Source organism: Camarhynchus parvulus, chromosome 11, assembly GCF_901933205.1.
Source record: "Camarhynchus parvulus chromosome 11, STF_HiC, whole genome shotgun sequence".
Taxonomy (NCBI): domain Eukaryota; kingdom Metazoa; phylum Chordata; class Aves; order Passeriformes; family Thraupidae; genus Camarhynchus; species Camarhynchus parvulus.
Genome location: NC_044581.1, coordinates 1,222,145 through 1,244,981, shown reverse-complemented (window position 1 = coordinate 1,244,981; position 22,837 = coordinate 1,222,145). Strand labels below are relative to the sequence as shown.

General features: G+C 53.2%; 1 protein-coding gene across 1 annotated transcript in view; it reads right to left on the bottom strand.

The window, feature by feature from the left end:
* Window positions 1-22,837, bottom strand: part of ANKRD11 (ankyrin repeat domain 11) — a 128,185-nt gene that overhangs the window by 28,299 nt on the left and 77,049 nt on the right. The window contains exon 3 of the mRNA XM_030956197.1: window positions 3,975-4,119. Within this exon, the coding sequence (XP_030812057.1) occupies window positions 3,975-4,061 (87 nt within the window). The 5' untranslated portion in view covers window positions 4,062-4,119. The remainder of the gene's footprint in view (window positions 1-3,974; window positions 4,120-22,837) is intronic.

Genomic DNA, 22,837 nt, shown 5'->3' with positions numbered 1-22,837 from the left:
ATCTGCTCAGGGCACTTGTGACACACAAACTGGCCAGAGGCCAGTCCTCCGAGCAAGAACAATCCTGCGGGGGTTTTTGATGCAGACTTCTGCAACACAGAGCCATTTAGATGGGGCTCTGAGTAACCTCAAAGATGAGCTTTAAGGTCCTTTCCAACCCAAACCAGCCCATGATTTATGATTTACAAAGCCATGCAAAGAAATCTGTATTTCCAGCCCCGTCACCCTGCTCAGACAGAGCCTGACTCGCAGCCCAGTGCTTATGCAGAGACTTGCACTGCCAGCCATGGAAATCCCCAAAGCCCTTTGTTCTCCAAAATGAGCTCCAAGCATTTCAGGTTGTGATGTCAGTAAAAATTAGGCAGCAATGAACAAAACCAGCCCGGGCAGCCTGGGAGGAGGGGCCCAGGAGGGCTCCAAGGCCGGTGCCCCAGGCCATGCCCCACGTCAGACTCCTGCTGTGGGCAAACAACCCACACTGCAAAAAGCAAATGCTGCCACAGAGGGACTTTCCCTGCACCAGTGGGTCTGTCCTGGCTCTGCCAGCAGGGAGGGAGAGGGGGCAGAAGGTTCCCACCCTGTACCACAAAAAGGAATGGACTCAGTTTTACCCAGAAAGCAACTGGATGTGGTGAAAACCAAACAATTCCCTAAATCCGGACCCCTCGAAGCCTTCCCAAATCCAGAGCCCAGCACAAGCACACACAAAATGCCAGAAAGTTTGAATTTGTGTTGTTATCAATGTTGCAATAAAACATGTGGAGCATGGAGGTGACTGGAGCTGAAGCTCCATTCCTGTGAGCCTCAGGCACCAAAGTTTGTAAGAAATATGTCCCAGTGATGAGCACGGGCTGATTAACTTCACTGAAGTGTCATCTCTGCAGTCACCCAGACACCCCTGCGGGTTTCACACCCCAGAGGGTGACTCTGTGCTGGACACAGAGCCCAGCACTCACTCATCCAGTCTGGAAAGCCCTGACAGCACAACAGCTACATGAAGATTCATGAAGAACCAAAAAGTAAGGACCACGTTCCCTTTTCTGAAAAGGGGAGAAGGGGAAGGAGAAAAACCTCCATTTTTTTTTTAACCTCTGCCAGCTCCTACAAGCAAAAACCAGGGTAAGTGCTGTTCTGCTTGGTGCTCACTGCAGCAAAAATGCACTTTTGACTGCGCAAGAGGGAGCATTTCCCCATAAAGAGGCAAAGGCTGTGCTGAGCACACGGTGTAACCACGCAGCCAGGCCGGGCCCTTCAGGAAATGCTTCTGACAACTGATATAACCCTTGCTGTGGTGCTCTGCTCTGCCTCAGCCATGAGTAATCTCCTCCTGCTACGGGGATCTGTGGATCTAGACCAGAAAGGAGAATTATTCATATATGGCATGCAGATTTTTACAAAAGCCTCCAGGCTGAAGGGAGCAGGAGGAGCCCAGGGGCTGCCAGCACCCGCCCCGGGCAGGCTTGTGCAGCCTTATAAGGGCTCCAGTAACCCTGGGAGAAACAGCTCCTCATCCAACAGCTCCTCACCCAACAGCACGGAGCACCCAACCCCTCAGACATGCTGCTCTTTAATCCACCTCCCTCCCAGGGCTGCATCCCACTAGTTCCTAAGTTCCTCCCGTGGAGGGGCAGGGAGCAGAGAGCCAGGAGTGCCCTCCTATAAGGAGCTCTGCTGCTGCTCACAGCAGCTCACAGCCTCTCCCCCAAGCAGGAGCCCTTGGAGCAGGGCAGCTCCCCTGGGAGCCTGCTACGTGATGGAGCACAGAACTCAGGTGCAAAAGCTGGTAATCACAGAATAAGCTGGTGATCACAGAATCCTGAATGGTCTGGGTGGGAAGGGACCTCTAAACTCACCTGGATCCACCCCCTGCCACGGCATGGACACCTTCCACTATCCCAGGGTGCTCCAAGCCCCATCCAGCCTGGCCTTGGACAATTTCAGGGATCCAGAGGCAGTCACAGCTTCTCTGGGCACCCTGTGCCAAGGCCTCAGCACCCTCACAGGGAAGAATTCCTTGCCAATATCCCATCTAAACCTCCTCTTTTTCAGCTCAAGGCCAGCCCCCTTGTCCCCTGTGGTACTCAGCCCAGTGCAGCACCAGGATGCCCCTCCAACTGCCAGAGCTGCAGAGCCCAGGCATGTAAAGCCTGTTTAATGCTCAATCAACCACTGATCCTAAGGTCCCATTAAGAGGAGAACGCTTGGTTGGCATCACTTTGCCACGCTGTCCCCGTGCCCACGGCGGGTCCCTGTGCCTGACCCGGGCTCTGCCCTCCCTCTCCAGCCTGGCAGGGAAGCTGTGCCAAGTCCCAGCTCGGGCCTTTGAACGTGTTGACAAAGGCAAGATAAATGCAAGGCAGCGCTTGCTGACAGGCAGGTACAACAGCGTCTGCAGGGAGGAGGTCGAAGTGCTTTTCCCCTGAGTCACTGCTCCAGCTCAGCTTCAGAATTAACCAGAAACAGGGCAAAAGCCACTCGGGCTGAGCTCAGCTCAGCCCCTGGAAGACAAGAGCCTGTGAAAAAGCCAGAACTGAAGGAGCAGAAGCCCTGCCCTGTCCCCTCTCAGCGGCACTCGGAAGGGAGGCAGGAATTGTGTCCTAGTTATTTAGCCAGCAGGAGATAACTCCGCTTCCCGGCGTGCCCCGCGCCGCTCGACAAACCTGCTCTGTAAATAACACACAGCCTTTGAGCTGCCGGGAGTGCATGGAATAAAATGGGAGCTGATTCATATTCCAACTGATCCTCTCCCTCCCCAAGCACCTGCGCCAGCATTAAGCCTCTTACCCGGCGCAGAGCGAGCCTGTATTTACATATCCTGCACTGCTGGGCACTGCCTCCTCTGCCAGGGCAAAGGCTGGCATCTCCCCAGTGCTGCTGGGCAGCTGCTCCCCCTCCAACACCCCTGAGCCCAGATCTGCCCCTCCTAGCAGCCCCACAGCACTCCTGCACCCACCTGCACCTGCAGTGACACAGAGAGATGGGGCAGATGCCACCCCAAGGTGCTCCATAACCAAACCCCGCTGGATTTTCCTGCTGGTTATTTTGTATTTTTCTCATTTTGTCAGCAATATGAGCTCAGTCGCAGAAGGAGTTACTGCCATCACTGGGGTGGGACTGCAGGGGAAGTGACGGAGCTGGGGCTCACCATGCTCAGCTTCAGCTCCCGGGCCTGGCAGAAAGTCCCAGGGGAATGCTGAGAAACTGGAGCAAGGAGATGAAAGGGAAGTGGATGAGATTTGCTCCTTAGCAGAATTCAGTAGAGGTAGGTTTTCATGTTTATTTAAAGGTTACATTTGCAGAGTTTTCTGCACAGCTATTGACTGGAAATGACTGATACTGAGAAGGGGGGAAAAAGCTGAATGAGAGCAGACTGGGCTCATGCCTGGAGCAAAATGAGATGAAGAGGAGAAGTGTGAAGGTATTTATCCTTAAACTCAGATTTCATCTCAGTAGTTTCACCTAAGCCACGCCAAAAACCAGACAACACCTCAGATCAACTCTCAGAAGCAGCAATTTCAGCAGAGCAACTCGCAGGCTGAGCCTGGTCCAGCAGTGCTGCTGGGGAAGCCAGAGCAGCCGTGCTGACAAGGACCTGGATTTCCACCCAGAGGAGGAGAAGCTCCTCCCTCACCCAGCACACACTTGCACCATCACCACATCACTTAGATCTCCACAGCTGAGTGCAGAAAACCCTAAAAACACACAGAACTTGCAAAAGAGAATCTTCCAAAGCAGCCCCTGCTGCTCAGCTGACGCGGGCTCAGGTGAGCACAGCAATTCCTGGGAAGGATTGCAGCCACAGGGATGGGAAACAAACCCAACCCCATCAGCTGGCAGAGCACCAGCACACCAATGTAAATGCCCAGGTAAGAGCCCAGGGCAACCTCCTGCCATCTCAAACAATCCCATGGCTTCACAACTCCAGGCTCAAAGAGCAGCACCCCAAAGGAGGGCAGGAGGCCCAGACACCTTACCTTTTTCCCCGTTTGTTTCTCCACCATGTCGTTGCTGAGAGAGAAATCTTCTGACTGTGGTGTTTTAGAACACCCACCCTTGGGCATCGTTCTGCCTTCCTTACTTGATCTTCATTTATGCTGCCATCGCCTCATCATCAACCGTCTGCAGGAGAGAGGAAAAGGGAGGTCAGACATCTCAAAGGGTCTCTCCATTGTGGGGGGAAGAACAAGGATAAACCCCCTCCCAACCCCTGCACAGCAACACCAGGATGGCAGAGCACCCTCACATGTGGAAATAGCTGCAGCAGGCTCCTGCCACCTTCCCTGAGAGTAACAAGGTGCTGCAAGGAATCACACGTGGAATCACACAGAATCCCTGAGCCTGGAAAAGACCTCCCAGAGCACTGAGTCCAACCTGTGCCCAATCCCAGCCCTGTCACCAGCCCAGAGCACTCAGTGCCATGTCCAGGCCTTCCTTGGATGACACCCTCAGGCACGAGAACTCTGCCCTCTCCCCAGGCAGACCCTTCCAATGCCTGACAACCCCTTCCATGAAGAAATTCCTCCTGGTATCCAACCTGAACCTCCCCTGGCACAGCCTGAGGCTGGTTCCTCTCACCCTATCACTTGTTTCCTGGGAGAAGAGGCCAACTCCAAAGTGGATCAGACACAGCTTGTTTCATATGCAAGGAATAGCCTAGAAGGGATCAAATCCCACCAAAGAGCAACAGCCCTGCTGCTCTCCATGCACAGCATCACCCCAAGCCCACATAGAGCCTGCTGCAGTGTGTCCTGAGCATGGGGATACAGCCCAGGCTGGGACAGCCCTGCACCCCAGTTTGCCACACTGAATTCCCAGACACACTTGCAGAACCAAACCAATTACAAAACCTCCATTAAAAATACACTTTCTGAACGTGTTGCCATCGTGAGGCAGGAGCAGGGAGCACGGAGGGCTCGGTGTTCCAGGGCTGGTTTGTCACAGCTCCTCACCCTGCCCTGCACCTTGGCCTGGGAAAGCCAACCTGGAGAGGACAAAGCTCCTGCTCCTCCTGGGTTGCCTGGTTACAGGGCTGGGAAGACAACTGCCATGTGAAATGCAGCTGGAGCAGGGCTCAGAACACCAGCTGCAGCCAAAGCCCTCTCAGGTGAACAAGAATATCTCCTCTCCCCAGACCAGAGGCTGGAAAGCATCAGCGGAATGGGGTATCTGTGAGGAGTGACCCCAGCAACCCCAACAGCAACTGGGCTCCTGGCCTGAGCCTGGAGTGGCACAGACAGGAACTTTTCCCAACGTAATTGTCACCTGCCAGCTCTAAATTGCACCATTTACATCTTACAGCAGCAGCTCTGCAGAGCTACAACTGCAGGAAACTGTCCAGGGAGATGGGAATTCTCAGAGAGGAGAGAGAGAGGAGTCTTGTATTTAGAAGTTCTCTGGAAATCCCTTCAAAATTTCTGTTCCATTTACGCCTCAGAGGCCTTGGGACACTTTGGGTTCGTTTTTTTGGTTTTGTTTCTAAAGGTGGTTCAGAGGCCCCAGCCCAGCCCTGAAGCAGCACAAATTCCCAGACCAAAGCACCAGGCACAGACAGTGCTGGTGTTTCCAGCAGGAGACTTTGCTTCCCAAGGCAGCTGACTCTCCAGCCCAGCTCCTCTGCCTGGCTGTGGGAAGGCTGTTATCCCATATTTCATATGCTGTATTCAGGAACTAAACTTTGGGAACTGAGAAAACACCTCCTCGTGTCCCCCTGCTCGACACAGGGACAGCCCAGCGGAGCCCACAGGGTCCCCTCCATGCTGCACATCCACTGGGTCCCTGCAGCCATTCCCAGCCCCAGGAATCTCCCTCTGCCAGGCATCATTAGCCAGCTGGGAACATGTCAGAATTATTTCCCCTCGGTTTCTCTTACAGGGGCTCATTAAGGTGCAGATACAGGAGACAGGAGTGTGTGCCTGGGAGGAGGCAGGAGGAGAGGACAATATTCCATTCAATATTCACTGCAAATCTAAGAGGTGGAAATTCAGATGAAGTGCTGGGCAAGGGAAATTTATTTCTATTAAATAAATTGGATATTAAACCCAAGCAGCTTCACTTCTGCTGATGGTGGGACCAGCCACGCTCTGCTCCCAAACCCAGCCCCACGTCACTGCTCAAAGCACCCCAGGATCCTCACACTGCCAATGTCTTCCCAAAAAAACCGTGCCCACTCCCAAGTCTTTGTGGCTGCTTGTACCAGGGTAGGCACCTATTCACGTGGAGCTTCCAAAACCTGTTTAACTGAGAAAAGGCCAGACGGATGCCAGATTAATTCTGCGCCCCTTCTGTTCGCAGAGCTGACTCATTACACTTGGAAAGCCGGCTGCCTCTCCGGGTAAACACAGCCCTGGCCTGTTCCACAGCTTGCAGGGAGTATCACATTTGCACAACAATTACCGACAACGACGCTGCCTTCCTTTCATTTTTAAGCACGTTTAATAAGTTCGTTTCATTTTTAAGCACGTTTAATAAGAGTCAGAGGGGAGGCACAGATTCCTGGCTGGAAGAGCCTTCCCCAGCTCGAGACAGCATTTGCAGAGTGGCAAATCTAGGGCTGCAGAACGACAATTTGGCTTCAATCCCTCCTCGTTTAAGAGCTGGATGAGCCACCCCCTTTCCACGATGCCCCTCTCAAGCTCACCTCCCTACAGGAGACAAGCAGCACCCTTCCTATTTCACAAACAATTAACTCAGCTCCTCGGAGCAGCCGATTACATGTGGCTGCACAACACCAAGTGGGAGACCGAGTGAGCTCAACAGAATATAATCCCTCGTACTTCTCCAGGAAAACAAAGGAGCTGCTTACCCCTGGCCAGGGGCCAGCCCGGTGCACAGCAGGCCCCCAGCCTGGCCACGGCAGACCCTGCTGCTGGAGAGGCTGGATCCCACTCAGCCCCCTGGGAAAGCGGTGAATAGAGAGGGGGAGCCTGCCCTGGGATGGACTGGGCTGGGCATGGCAGCTCCTGCTGTTCCAGGATGGCTGGATGCAGCAGGGAAGGCTGTGGTGGTCCCAGCCCATGGAGTATTGCCAGCTGGGAGACAGCTGGAAGACACCCAGCCCAGTCACCCTGCTCTGGACTGGGGCCCTCCTGCTCCCCCCTGCCCTGGGGGGGAAACAGAGCCCCCACAGCACCCCGAGCAGCCTCCCAGAGGATGGAGCAACAGGACTCTCTGGAACACAATCAGGAGCAGGGCTTGAGCCATGAGGAATGAGTCTGGGAATGGCAGGGCTCTGCAGAGCCAGCCCCGGGCACACCCACCCACGATCGTCCCCTGTCCCCACACTGGGCCAAGGAAACAGCTGAAAATGGTTTTTCTTTTGCCCAGGGCATAACAAGTCCAAGCCACACACTGAGACCAAATACGTCTGTGAAGGACCTCAAAAGACCACAATCCCGAAAGGGATGGAAGGGAAGGGGGCGTCATCTCCCCTTGGAGGGAGGAGGAAGAGGAGGAGGATGAAAGCACTGCTGGCTCCAACCCCAGGACATGTGGGCAGCCGGGAGGCAGCGTGGGAGCTGCGGCACCCATCAGCCAGGACAGGCTCCCGGTGAAGGCAAGAGGCAAACTGGGACAGGGACAAAGAACAAGGACAAAGCCCACAGACAGACTCCAGCCCTGCCAGACAGCACCAACTCTGGGCTCGACAGGAGAGCAGCTCCTGAGTAACCAACCCTAGGGACATTTAAACTCCCCTTCCCTACCCCTCCTGCTTCATGGAACCAGTGAGCAACACCCCAACATCCTCATCTGTGCCATGGGCAGGGACACCTTCCACTGGACCAGGCTGCTCCGAGCCCCTTCCAACCTGGCCCTGGACACCTCCAGGGATGGGGCAGCTGCTCTGGGCAACCTCCCCACCCTCAGAGGGAAGAATAAAGAACATTTCCAGATGCATCTCCGAGGGGAATGACAGCCTTTCCTGGACTCAGCCCTCCTTCCCTGCCCTCCCGCAGAGCAGCCAAACTCCTGCCATTCAATCTGAAGCCACAACAAATGAGCTCATGCCCACGATCTGTGCACTGCAGCCTGCCTGTACCCCGCCAGCTTGGAGTAAAAAAGATTGTGGAGCCTTCTTTAAATGCCAGAATAGGAGGGAGCTGGCTGGAGGCTCCTGCCCATGCAAACCCCCCGATGCAATTAGAGCCCCAGACACTATTTGCACAGATCCAACACATTTGTTTGGTCTGAAAAGGTTGGAATAGGAACAAGCCTGTGAAAAACGAAAATTTTAATACCTCAGTCTCCTTTTAAGGATGCTGTCTTAAATCTTTGAAAATTGCCTTAGATTAATAACTCACACCCACAATTTGACACTTGTCCCCCAGCTCTGGAAAGCAAAGGCAAAAAACCAAGAGCTGATGTCTTTCAACACACAGAACCACTGAATCCCAGAATGGTTTGGGTTGGAAGCGACCTCAAAGCTCATCCCATTCCACCCCCTGCCATGGGCAGGGACACCTTCCACTAGAGCAGGTTGCTCCAATCCCTGCCCAACACTTGCAGGGGTGAGGCAGTCCCAGCTTCTCAAAAACAGCACTGTCCCAGCTTCAGCCCAGCCCTGCTGTGCGCTCAGGCTGCTCCACCAAGGCATCCCCTGCACCAGGTAATCCACCTGCCCCAGCACCATCCTGCACCTGTCTGGCCAACACGAGCCACAGTTAGTCCCTAGAAGTGCCTGTGAGCAGCAGCAGGAGTGCAGTTTGGGGAACAAGGAATAATTGTTCTTTGTGCTCCAGATCAGCTCTGGAAGAGCAAAGTCCATGGTTTTCCACGGTGAGTACACACGGCCGGGAGCAGCAGGAGCCCTGCAAACCTGCACAGCAAACACAGGTGGTTTCCCCAGCACCTGACAATGGGTAATCACAAAGATTAGTTAGTACTGAGATAGAGCAGTGTGAGGTGCTAATTCCTAGACCCAGAACTCAAACCACGGAGGATGGAGAGCGCAGTCGGTGGGGCAGCACTGTCACCTGGTGTCACAGCTGGGCCCACCCTGGTCTCACAGCTCCATCATGTCACTCCTTATCAGGAGTTCTTAGTGATGACACATCTTTCTTCACCTCTTTGCTGGGCTTCTCCTTTCCTGTTCTCAGTCACTGCCTGGTCCCAAGTAACTGTCCTTTCTTCCCCCTTTCCAAAAATATTTATTCTTTACCCCATATATCCTGACCTCCTGATATCCTGCAAGGACTGGCTTGGGCAAGGCTTGCTCTCTCTCAAACACACACCAGCCAAGTAAACTTGCTCAGCTGGAACCACGGAACGCCAGACTGGGACAGAAGGGACCTTAAATCCCATCTCATTCCACCCCTGCCATGGGCAGGAACACCTTCTGTACATCAGGGTGCTCCAAACCCTGGCCTTGGACACTTCCAGGGATGGGGCAGCCATAGCTGCTCTGGGCTACCTTTGCCAGGGCCTCACCACCCTCACTGTAACAAAATACAATGATCCTGCAGCCTAAGTTACTTAAATTAAACTGAATTAAATAATATTACTGACTTACAGCAGCTGTTAGTATTTCAATCTTTTCTGGGACAGATGCCCTTTCCCAGAGTTCCTCAGGACCTGCAGAAAAAACACAGTGGAGCAGCTGAGGCTGCACATGGATGTGCACCCAGGTCTCCAAGGATCACCATGAAGATGATGCTCATGACCTTGCTGGGCACCATGAATGCCCAGCTCCCCCATGGTTCTCCAGTATGGCTCCACCACACGAGCCCACCCTGGCTAAGGGGCTCAATTCGAGCCACAACCCCACACCTGTGACCTCCCAGCGTCTCCTCCTGTCCCAGCAAGAGAGCAGTGGTCTCCAATTCTGACAACTCAACATATTTCTACTGCACCAAGTGTTGCTATTTAACAGGATTATATTTGGAAATTTCTGCTCAACCACACTGTGATTCAGAATCTTCCAGCTGGGACCATTCTCAGGAGACACAAAATCCAAACTAGAAGAGCTCTGACAGAGCCCTGCACCCACTAGCAGCCACTCGCCTGTGTGGTTTCTCCGGGAGCAATTTTTCCCACAAACCCTTCCCTCAATTATCCGTCCACAGCTGCCTCTGGTATTGCTCCATTTCGGGATGCTGCCGATGATCTGGGTCCTGGCCAAGTTACAAAACTGTACTTTGAGTCAGTGCTCGGGGCTGTGGTCTGGGAGCAGGATTAGCTGTGATGTGGAAACCTCTGGAGCAGCCAGAGCGCTACAGGAAGGCAGCTGCACCACTGCTAGCCAGGGTGGGAAAGCTGATTATGACACTGTTGTCCTCTCTGGGATGGCTCTGGATCACCAGCCCAGATCAAAACCTGATGGAGAGAGAGGACTCTGCGCTTCTCCCATCTCCTCAGCTTCTGCTGGACACCCATCAGGCTTCAGCCAGGGAAGAGCTGTAACCACGTCTACAACACAGTCACTACCAGAGTTTCTGCACATCAACCTCCTTAAAACAGTGACCAACTCCCCACGGCCATTCCCAGTGCTGCTGCACATGGGAGGAAAAACACAGCCTGAACTACCCAGCATAAAGGGAACAAGGGAGAAATGCAATGCTGCTGAGCTGAGAAGTCTAAGGAGCTTCACCTGCAGCTCACCAGGATGTGAGTTGGATCTTGAAAGTCCAATCAGCTGGAAAAGACAGGGATCCCCCCAGGGCTACTTTATCCTGGCAGAATTTCAGCACCACAGATCTGCAGAACCAGCTCCATTCCCAGGACAGTCTGGGGAGCTGGGCTCTGCCCCCTGTGCCAGTCATGGAGTCATGGCTGCGGCTTCCAAATGCAGCTCAAGGGGTTTGGCAGCATCAGCCAAGCCCCAGAAACGAGCCAGACACGATTTTCAAGACAGAGAAACAAATGAGCACAGACAATTCCTGACCGTCAGGGCCCGAAGGGTGGCAGATGCAGCAGCAGTGGCTGTCGGTGCCCTGGCAGTGCCCTGTGTCACCCACACCACGGTGGCACTGGGCTGGCAGGGGCTCCTGGCTCGCTCTGCTCCCTCCTTGGCCAGGCTGAGCATCCCCTGTGCTCCCAACCTGTGCATGGTCCATCCTCCCACTGCTGCCACCAGGGCCCTTCCCAAGGGGAGGCTGCAGGACCAGCACTGCTCCTGTGGAAAGCTGCTGGTGGCTCCAGCGAGTCCCATCTGCTGCTCAGCTGCACAACAGGAGGGCTGGGGAAGGGAGCAGGACCCAGGGTGTGTTTGGGCTCATTTGTGGGTGTCTGAATGAGCACAGGCATCACCATCCTGCGCCTCATCACCAACAACCCTGTGCCTGGTTCACCCCTGGGCACTCAGAAATGGCTCTGAGATAACAGAGCTGAACAGAGACCTGGCCCTGGGAGCCTGGGCTGCCTGAATTCCATAACTACTCCATATTCCCAGTGTCCATCTCTGTACATACGTGTGCACATGGACACACACACATTTAATGGACACACATCCCCTAGTAAAACCCCACTGAGACTCACTCCTGTCCTGCCCAGTTTTTGGTACCAGTGTGTTCACATCTAGGACAAGAAACAGCCTTAACTACAAATAAACCACGTGACTTAAGCTCTTAAACCCGAGAGGAGAACACAAACAAGCACAGTCATTACATAAGAGAGAAACCAGAAATATTTTGCAAAAGGTGCCATGACCCAACAGGGCACTTCAAGTCAAGAGACCCTCAACTGAGAGCTCTGCAACACCAGCTACCCCCCCAGTGAAATCCCTGCTTGAGCCTTGGGGGATTTGGACAAAAGTTTTGGGATGAATGTGTTTATATCTGGTTTCAGTCCGTGATGTCGCAACAGGCAAGTAACATCTTCTCCCAGCTGTGAGCAGGAAAATCCATGGTAATGGCAGCAAAACATTCCTCATTCTCCCATTCTTGCACAATTCTTCCCAAGACCCTTTTTTCCATCTCAGCATCCTCGTGCTTCCTCCCAGTGTGGGAACCTCAGAAATATTTTTGGTGGATTCAGGAACAAGGTCCAGACAGAACAAATCTCACACAGGGGCCCTGAAGGCATCAGGCTTTGGGGAAAACCCAGCACAGAAATTCAGTGATTTCCTGTTATTTGGGGCCTGCAAACCCAGGAGTTTTGTTTTCCTATTTCTTCTTTCTCCCTGAGGCCAGGGGCTTCCAGATTCCAGACTCACATTTGATCCACGTACAAAACACTTCGCAGCAGCACTGGGATTTGTTTGCCACGTTACTGGCAGCTTTTAAATGACAGGGCAACAACTGAATAGACATGGACAGAAGGTCAGGTGGAAATGGGCTTGGAGCAACCTGGCCTAGTAGAAGATGTCCCTGACCATGGCAGAGGGTGGGATGAGAGGAGCTTTAAGGTCCCTTCCCACCCAAACTGTTGCATGATTCTATGAAAAGACTGATTCACAGCTCCCATTAAACTGGAATTCTGTAAGCACGGAAGGCACCTGGGGAGATGAGGAAAAGCCTGGGCCATGAGAAATTCCAGCCCAGTGCCAGGGCAGCACTCGGCAGGGAAGCCCTTCTCCCAAGCACAGCACGGAGCAGCTCAGCACAGCACCAGGGCTGGGCCAGCACCGGGCTCCAGCTGCATCCACAGCTCCAGGCAGCCAGGAGGGAAGGGCAGGGAGGCACAGTGGGGGCATGGAAGGGCTTCTGTGCTCATTTCTGGGCTCACTCAGAGCTGGCTCCCCTTGTCCTCAGCTGCAGAACCATCACCACACTTTCTGTACCACTCCAAAAGCCATGGTGGCTCCCTGAGCCCTGCCACACTGATACCAGCAGTGGATTTCCTGATTGTTGCAGCTCGAGCTGGAAGCTGAGCTCCAGCTGGAGCTGTGCTGCTGACGACAGCCCATCACTACTGACCGAGCTGTGTGACACAGCTTGCTGTGCTTCCATGGGGCTCTGCGTGCCACAGCCAGCACAGCAAACACAAATCCTGAGCTCCTCCAGGCAAGCACACACCCTCTGCTGCCAGGTGTATGGGGGGAAGCACCGAGCCCGTTACTTTCCCCACTTCTGCTCTTCGTGTTCCAGAAGCCAAACCTCCTGTCCACTTTTCCCATTCCTGGTCCAGCACACGGTGACTTGGCTGTGGTGGTGCCAGGAGGCTCAGGCCGGGCTCAGCCCCGTGCCAGGAGGCTCAGGCCGGGCTCAGCCCCGTGCCAGGAGGCTCAGGCCGGGCTCAGCCCCATGCCAGGAGGCTCAGGCCGGGCTCAGCCCCGTGCCAGGAGGCTCAGGCCGGGCTCAGCCCCGTGCCAGGACCCTGGCTGGCCACACGTCACAGCCCAGGGGAAGGGGCCATCCTGGGCCAGGGTCTGGCAGGGAGGTTTGGGCATAGCACAACCCTGCTGGCTGGTTTGCAAATAATCAAAGCAAGGTGAGTTCTCCACAAACCTGCAGCTTTCCATCTCCCAGATCACACAGCTTTTGAAGGAGCTCCATTGTATATAAAGACACAGGAGTGCATTTACCAAAAAGGGTATGTTCTTGTATGGGGGAAACTCCATTTTAACTACAGAGCTCTTGTTGAAGATGCCATGGGGAGCTGTAAGAACAGATCTGCTTTAACAGATTTTTCTCTAAGGACACGAGTCCCCAAAAACAAAAACCTGAGAGCCTCTCCTGATTTTGAGCCCAGTGAAGTGACACAAGGCCTCTGGTAAAACAATTCGTTATAGAGCTGTTGCTTCAACTGGCCAAAACCTGAGAATACCCAGAGAGGCTGTGGATCCTCCGTCCCTGGAAGTGTTCAAGGCCAAGTTGGACAGGGCTTGGATCAACCTGATCTAGTGGAAGGTGTCCCTGCCCATGGCACAGGGTGGGACAACATGAGCTTTAATGTCCTTTCCAAACCAAACCACTCCATGACTCTGTAATTCTAGGAATACCTGGAGCACCTGACCAGACACGTGCTGTGGTGGGATGTGTGGCCCTGCTGATGTCCCCAGCACAGCCCCATCACAGCTCACCCAGGAGCCCCAGCATCTCCCAAAAGGCAAAGCACAGACAACACATACATGTGGCAAACTGAGGGAAAAAAACCCAACAGATTCTCTGCCGCCTCCTTGTCTTCCCTAAAAAGCAAGGTCTGTCTCCCAGCTGCCTGCTGGATCCGCCTGCCTCCCCCAGGCTGAGGAGCCCGGGGTGAACACGAGGCACTTGGTAGCAGAATTTGGAGAGGGGAGGGATCAAAGCCAGGCTTTGCAACCCTGGCGGGGGGAAAATAAGCTGGGAGTGACAGGAACCTCTACCCCAAAAGCAGCCCAAAGCCAGGCTGCAGCCACACCAAAATAACACATCAGGGGATGCATGGAGCCAAGTCCTGGAGCAGGATCATGAGGATCCAGGTAGGAATGGAACAATGGGAGCAGTACTATTCACTGCTGGTCCCCCAGGTCTGCGCCAGGCCGAGGTGGCACACCTGGCACACAGCACACATAGTCCCAGCAGGATCACAGCAAGCAAAAGGGAACCACAGCCTTGAGAGCTGAGCACAGCCAGCTCTCCCTGTGATCTGAGGCCTGAACCTTCTCACAAAGCAGAGTGGAACCCTGGCACAACCAGGCTCAGGAGCACACAGCCACGCTGAGCTCCCCCTGCACCTGAGGGCAGATGCTGCTGGTGCCCACGGAGGGCTCAGCCCCAGAGGCCACAGGAGCAGGACAGAAGTGCCAGCCTTTGGCAGAGTTTTGTGCTCTTGGCTTGGTCCTTTACCTATGGGGTGAATAAGGGCACAGAAAACAACCCAACCACATCTTGTCCCAAACTGATTTTGCCCCCTAGCCAAGGTGAGGGAGATGGGAATGTCAGAGCTGTGGTTCCCAAGCACTGCACACTGAAGCTCATCCACCTCTCCAGAGAATCCCACAGACTGGGCAGCTCCACCAGACACCTCCTGACTGAAAGCTGCCCAGCAGAGCCTGGCCACCTCCAGGGAGCACTGCCCTGTTTCACGCACCCCACACCTGGGCTGGGGCATACAGCACTCAGGACTTAAAGACAAGCAACAACAAAGCACATGAATTCACCAATGGGCTCCACGTGATCCCACCACGAGCTCCACAACCTGCAGGAGCAACACAGGAATTTCCTCCTTGGGCTGCTGACCTACTAAACTGGTTGGAATCAGCGGCATCAAACACTCCATGTCGGAAAGGAGTTTAACAGGCTGGAAAGGGGTTTTACAGCCTGGAAGGGCTTTCAGTGCCCGCACGCTCCGTGCTGGCTCTGCAGGGAGCTTTTCCCGTGGCTGGGCAGAGCCCAGCTCCCTCGGGGCTGTGTTTGCCCAGGCCAGCAGCCGCCTGCCCCGGCTGTGCAAACAGCGGCCCCGGCCCCACGCAGTATCGTGGCAACGTGGCTGAAGCCGGCTTTGCAAACTCACCAAGTGTGCAAATTAATTTCATTATCCGCTCTTGCACATCATGAGGAGGGAAAACAAATAACCTGCCCGAAAGTACATTCTAGTAATTATTAACAGGGCGTCAGCAGAGCCCGGGGGAGCGGAGAGGACGGGCCGGGAGCAGAGCCTGGCACTGCCAGGCTGGAGCACTCTGCACGTCGGGACTCCGTAAATCTAAACCCCAGCCTCGTGTGCCTCTGCTCCCTGCTCAGCCCCAGGAGTCTCCACACGCCTGGCTGCACCTTCTCCCAGCAGTAAAACCATCCCAGTAACTCACCAGCAAAGCTCTTGGCTTCCATTTGCTTTTGCTTTCACGGAATCACTGAGATTAGAAAAGACCTCCAAGACCAGCAAGTCCAACCCGTGACCAATCTAGGGATTGCAGTCACCAGACCAGCACACTGAGGGTCATGTCCAGGCACCCCCTGAACACCTCCAGGGATGGGGACTCCACCAACCCCCTGGGCAGCCCCTGCCAATGACTGACAACCTTTTCCATGAAGAAATTCTTCCCAATGTCCAACCTGAGCCTCCCTCGCACAAAGTCCCTCTCCCCCACACACACACTGGAGCACCCTGAGCTGTCAGGGCTGTACACAAACCTCCTCTGGCAATGACTGGCAAAAACCCAGGTGTGCACTGAGTGTTCTGATTCCTATTTTATTTTACAATAAAAGCCTCCTTCAGCTTGGCAGCAATGCTGCCCTGTCCCAGAAATCCCCCTCCCTCCAAAAATGAGAGCAAACTCTGAGATTTAATACCCTGTAGCACATGATAATTTAATTCAGTGCTGCATGCCTGGATTACACGACCCCTTCCCTGTCCTGACAGGCACAAATCCCGCGCTATGGCAAAATGCGGTTAGGGAGCTGGAATTTCTGCACAATAATCTTCACTCTTAGAAATCCAAGCCACTCCCATGTCCCCCGTGATGATGTGGCTGTAGATGACAATGAACCAACCCCATGGGCCTGACCCCACCACAAAGCACTCCTGAATGCTGTATCTGCGCCAGGAATTGAGGAGATCCCTCCCTGCCTGCCCTGGCTGCCTCCTGAAAGGCATTTGGAAAGCATCTTCTGAGGCTCCCAGTTTGGGGGGATTTAGTTTGATCATGGAAAACTGAGAGGTTCTCAGTTTGGAGGAGAGCAGAGCACTCTGAACCTACCAAATCCAGGCTGGACAAGGTTGGGAGGAGGTGTCCCTGCCCATGGCAGGGGGTGGAACAGGATGAGCTGCAAGATCCCACCCAAACCATCCCATGATTCTGTGATTCTACAGCAGGGCTGTGGCAGAGCTCCAGCAAATCTTCAGGCATTATTAGTAAGCCATTAAGAGACACTGTCAAGACAGATAGGCTTTGAGATTGCTTTCCAAGGCAGTTGTCAGGGACTTTGGGATGCACCAGGTGCTGCAGCAGCAGCTCAATTTTCCCTGCAAGCAGCCTGTCATGTGAGCACTGCTTCAACAGGGACCTCACAGCAAGAACCCAAGATTTTTCCAAGGTGCAGCCACATCCTAAACCTGGCCTGGCGTTGCATCATGGCCATGGGACTTAGTCAGAGCCTGCTTTGGATGAGATTCCTGTACAAACCTGCTCCCACAGGAGCACCCAGCTCCCTGCAGGCACAGCCTGGGGATAGAACACCCTGACCCAGGGGTGCTGATTCACCAGACAGGCTCCTCCAGCCCCTGTCCCAGCGCCAGAGGGGCACCAGAGCCCGTGGGTCCATCTGTGCTCTCCTCCCTCCCTGTGCCTTGTTTTCGGCAGGGAAGATCCAGCTGCATGTCCACAACCCTTAAAACAAACTCCCCCGTGGTTCCTGGAGCTTTTTATCCCCCGTGCTCTTGAGAACATCAATATAAACAGATCTGCACAGAAATTCTTTCATCTTCTACCAGCCAAGGGCTCCTTGTGCTGCTCTGCAAGGCTGGAGGGCGTGGTGACCTTCAAGGGCTTCCCCAGCCTTCCTCCTCCTCCCCCCACTCCACCAACTGATCACAAACCAAGCCATGGCTCCTCATGGAACCTACATGCTCCATGCACACAGAATCCCAGAGTCACTGAGTTTGGAAAACACCTCCAAGATCCTCACATTACTACAACCTCCATGAGATCTTCGTGCTCCATTCCCACCCACTGCCCGTCTGGGAAGGTGCAGGTCCCCACTGGCCAAGTCCAAAGGTATTTTCACATTCCCTCTATTTCCAAGCAGTTTCTGTATGACTCACACTCTGTCACAATCTATTTTCCCTGAGTTAAGTCAAAGTGCAGGGATTTGAAGTCAAGTCATCCATTCATGATGTATTTTCTTCTCCTTCCTTCTCTCCTCAAGACCTCCCTCAGTACATTTTCTTAAAGTGCTCTGTATATCCCTATTCTGCTGGACCTGGCCACGTGGTTTTATAGGAACAGCATTAACCAACATGTTTAATCCAGACTGCTTTTTGGTTTTATGGGTTTTGTCCTTTTTTTAAATCAGCAGTACAGTTTTCCATAGTCTAAGTGGAATCAAAGATAACCCATAACACCATTTCCACTCTCTTCCATTTAAAGACACCCTCAACATTTCTCAGAGAGCACAAGCAAGACCAAGGGGCGATTTTCTGCCTTTCTGATGTTAAAAAGCACCTGTTTCTAGTTCTGGGCCATAACACACTGTCCATAACCATGTGTGAGCAGGGAACACTGCAGGTCCAGAGCTGGAAGAAGCTCTCCAATCCCTCATTACTCTGGATGGATGGAAATTGCTGGATAAGGACACTTCCACCCGCTGGTTTTCTCTCCCATCCTTATTTTTTTGCATCTTTACATCCTTTTGCATCTTTAACACGTGACCAGCCTTAAGAAGCTGAGTTCTGTCCTCATTTTAGTGCGAGCTCACCACGCTGCTGCTGCCATCAGCCCAAGGGTGTGAGTCACAACCCAGCCTGCACATGAAGCGATTTATTTAAAATTCCATGGAAAATGTTAACGCCTCGGTGCCGTACGGGGAAAGTCTATCCCACCCATCCCACCCATCGTGCTGCTCCAGCCCCAGCACCTGGGCTGGGTGTGCTGAGCCACCAGAGAGCCAGGCTGGAGCTGGAAACATCTCCAGCAGCTACCCCAGCACACGGGGGCTTCACTGTTCCCATTCAATCCCACCTTCCATGCAAAAGGGAACAACAGCAACGAGTCCAAGGAAAACTCCACACGTCATTATCCCCAGTGTGCTCTGAGCACAAGTTCCTCCCCAGGCAGCCATGGCAGGCTCAGGTTTAAAGCACACCTGAATGTAGCCATCCTGTAGGAATTATAGCTGCCAACAATCTATAAATACTTGTATTATTTACTCATTTTAGCAAATCCTTAAATGGCCTCTCAATACATAATGGGGCTCACAAGAAACATGTGAACAAACCTTCCTGGTGCAACAGGACAAAGGGTGATGGTTTTAAATTAAAAGAGGAGAAATTCAAATCAGATATAAGGAAGAAACTCTTCCCTGTGAGAGTGGGGAGGCACAGGGTGCCCAGAGAAGCTGTGGCACCCACCTGGGTCCCTGGCAGTGTCCAAGGCCAGGCTAGAGGAGGCTTGTAGCAACCTGGGACAGTGGAAGGTGTCCCTGCACATGGCAGGGGCTGGAACCCTTTAAGGTCCTTCCAACCCAAACCTTTCCATGATTCTGTGATGGTTCCATACTGATGCTCCCAAGAGTGGCAGCTCAGCGTGGTGGGACTTGAGGACCAGGTCCCCAGCTCCCACTTCCAGGCTAATCCACCACCTGTCAGAGGTCAAACAGCCCTTCCCACAACATGCACAAGTGACAAACTCCTTAAGGTCACACATCAGCCACGACTGCTTCAAATGCCACTGGCCAACAGACCCCACCAGGAGCCATCAGAGATGCTTCTCCTGAGCCCCCTGCTCCTGCCACGGGACCTGCTGCATTCCAGCCCATTCCCAAGGCCAGCAGAGCACCCTCCTGCAGCTCCTGGTGCAGGGGATCACACGGTTTGGCCCCTCCAGGTCTGCATCCCCGGCAGGCACCTCCTGGGCCCGATGGGGATGGGCACGACTCATGTCGGTCTCTCTAAGCCCTTTCACCTCAGAGCCTCGTGACTGGGATTGAGCCAAGAGATTAAAAACAGCTTGTGAAACACAAAGTGTGATTGTTTCCTTTGGGTCTGGGCAGCAGGGTACAGACAGACTGGGATATGGACAAACCAGGGGGTTTCCTGTGCAATGCAGGATGTCACAGGTGCCACACTGTGCCCGGACACACTGCAGCTGTGCAGGACAGGCATCCCTGCCACACTCAGCCTGTCCCACAATACTGGGATATACCAGAAATTCTGTCACTGGAGTTACAGCAAAACATGGCTTGTTCAGTCCTCTGTACAACAGCAAATTAAACCACAGAATCCTTGGAATGCTCTGGGTTAACGGGACATTAATCTCATCCCACCCCCTGCCATGGGCAGGGGCACCTTCCGCTATGCCAGGCTGCTCCAAGCCCTGTCCAATCCATCCTTGGACACTTCCAGGGATCCAGGGGCAGCCACAGCTTCTCTGCACAATTTGTGGCACCCTCACCATCCCCTCATCCCGTGGGAGCATCTTTTGCTGTCCCACTACACCAGTCCCTCCACCCCACAGATGAAGGATGTGAGGACCAAGCACTATTTGCAGCAGGTTTTACTTCCAAAAAGCCTGGTCCAAACCAGCTGTGGCCACTCTCCCACCACGACTCCTGCAGATGCTCTGCTCTCACTGAGATGGGAACTGGGGAATTTTTTTCCCTGCTTTCTAAAAAGTGCCTGAGGAACAGGTTTAGTTCAGCGCAGGAAGGTGCAGCAGGGAAGGACCAGCTCAGCACTTTGGACACCCAGCCAAGGCATCGATTAGGACCGGCTTTGCACACTAATTGCCATCAGAACTGCCCCTCCCCTCCCCTCGAGTGGAGCCCTGAATGGGGGCATTGTCTCAGGGCAGAGCAGCTCTCCAGCCCCAGCCCCTGCACATGGGACCCTGGTGCTTTGCAGGAACAACAAAATCCCAGCAGAAGTCCATTAGCATCCAAAGGGAGGAGCCTGAATGGATCACAAGGATTCTTTGGAAAGTAAGAGTGAAACGAATGCAGTAAAATGCCACTTTTAAGTGATGCTCATTGTCCAAATTAAACCATCAGCAGCAAAGACCTTGACTCTCCTAAGCTTTCAGTGCAGGACATGCTGCGAGCCGGGAAAGAAGCTGGTAGGAATTTTAAGCCCTGGACTTGTCCCAAGTATGGATTACTCCATTTCTTTGCGAGCACTTGATCACACTGAGCTATATTTGGATTCCCAGAGCCCAAGCTCAAATCTCCAGCAGGGTGTACATGGCTGCAGCCTCTGCCACACACAGGTCCCCATGTCACCCAGCCATGGGACAGGCTCTGTGGGAGCTGGTGAATGTCCCAGCCTGGAGGGGATGGCAGGAGAGAGCAGTGGGAAGCCCCTGCCCTGTCCCCCCCAGGCCCCTGCCCAAAGCCCCCCTCGAGGCTCCCATCCCACTGCTCAGGTTCAGGGTCTGCCTGCTCCTGGAGAGATCCCTGATGCCAAAGCACCTTCCCAGCCCTGCTCCTGTGCAGTCCCTGTGCTGCTGCTCACCCCCAGCTGTTGGCTGTGCGTGGCTATTTTTGCACAGCCTACAGAACAAAAATATAGGGAGCTATGTTAGGTGAAGGCTTGCACTGTTCACGGTGTGATGACAGCCAAACTAGGTCAAGCCTTAGCCAGATTCCTTTAAAAAAGGAAAGGAAAAAATAATCAGTGGGGGAGCAGCAAACTCCTAGGGAAAAAAATGCTTGTGAACATCTACAATACATACTGTGCACTAGATGACTGGGGCAAAAATACATCTATAGCTACATCTTTCTGTAATTTAAATGGTAGATTTTGAATTTTTGAATTTTTTTAAGGACATTAACATGCCTTGAACTGCAAAGGAGATATTCCACATGCATTTAAACCAAAATAGAGTTTTCACCTATGAAATGTAAGCTGGTAGCCCACTTTTGGTGTAGGCTGTGGGCAACTTGATTGTATTCCATGGCTTCTCCCCCATGAATAAAGGTATTCTCCTGCTGCTCTGGGAGCAGGGGGTGGGCAGGTAAGAGGATCCCAGTTCTGGTGAGAAAGCTAACTTGATATCATTGTCTACAAGGGGAGAGGAAGGTAAATGAGGTAAATTTCATTCCTATTCCAGAGGACAGATTCCCACTAGGGACTGGATCCTGCTGGGTCAGAGAGCTGAGGGTGTCCAGCCTGGAGAGGAGAAGAATCTGGGGAGAACCTAGAGCCCCTTCCAGTGCCTAAAGGGGCACTAAGAGAGCTGGAGAGGGACTTTAGACAACGGCCTGGAGGGACAGGACACAGGGAATGGCTTCTACTGCCAGAGGGCAGAGATGGATGGGATATGGGGAAGGAATTCTACCCTGTGAGGGTGGTGACAGTTGGACAGAGCTTAGAGCAACCTGGGATAGTGGATGGTGTCCCTGCCCATGGAACACACAATAGACATGTGGCCTGGGCCGGGATTGTCATCTCCTGGCAGAGAAAACCCTGAACTCACAACCCTGCAGAGGCTCATGGAAATGAGGAACTGGGTGATTTTAAAACACCTTCCTAGTGAAAAACGTTCCCAGGTTTAGTTAAACGTGCCAGATAAAGCCTCTGTTCCTGTAGAACCTGATGCACGATTATCAGTCAAGGCCAACGTATTTACCCTAAAATTGGGTAATATTGTTTTATGGTTCTTAATAGTTGAAGCCGACAAAGCTCTGAACAGACGCTGCCGAGCAGTTTCTCAGCCTTTCATCAGCGCTGCGTAGGCGTTGAATTCTGGAGCTAATCACCTTAGCAACGGCTCTAAACATATGTGCAGTGACATCAGCTGATTTCTGAAAGCTGTAAATAGAGGATAATAGCACGAAAAAATTCTGGATCCGAGCCAAGACCTAAAAAACATACTATTAAAACACCGCCTGTAATTCAATGTATGCAAACTTGTTTGCATCCCCGCTCCCCAAAACCTGGGTAATTACACACCTACCAGCACAACTGGTGATTGTCCCACTGCAGGCTGCTCTCAGTTTCAGGAATTTCCCAGAAAATGAGGATTTGATAGAAATCCTTCTTTAAATTTAATTTTACAGAGCCTGGAGAAGAAGCTGCAATATGAGGCTGAAGGGACCAGCCCCAGCCCCAGCCCTAGCCCTGCGTTTTAAAGTCAATGAGTAACAGCTTCAACTTGGAGAATTATTTGTAAATAAGAAGATCAACAATGTGCTCATGGGCTTCACCAATGAGTCACGCAGGAACAGGAACCATGGCAAACTGTGCTCCAAGGACGTGCTGAAACACCAAACTGTGCCCTTGGAAAAGAGGAGCTGCAGCAGGAGCAGCAGCGAGGAACCCGCTCCTGGCC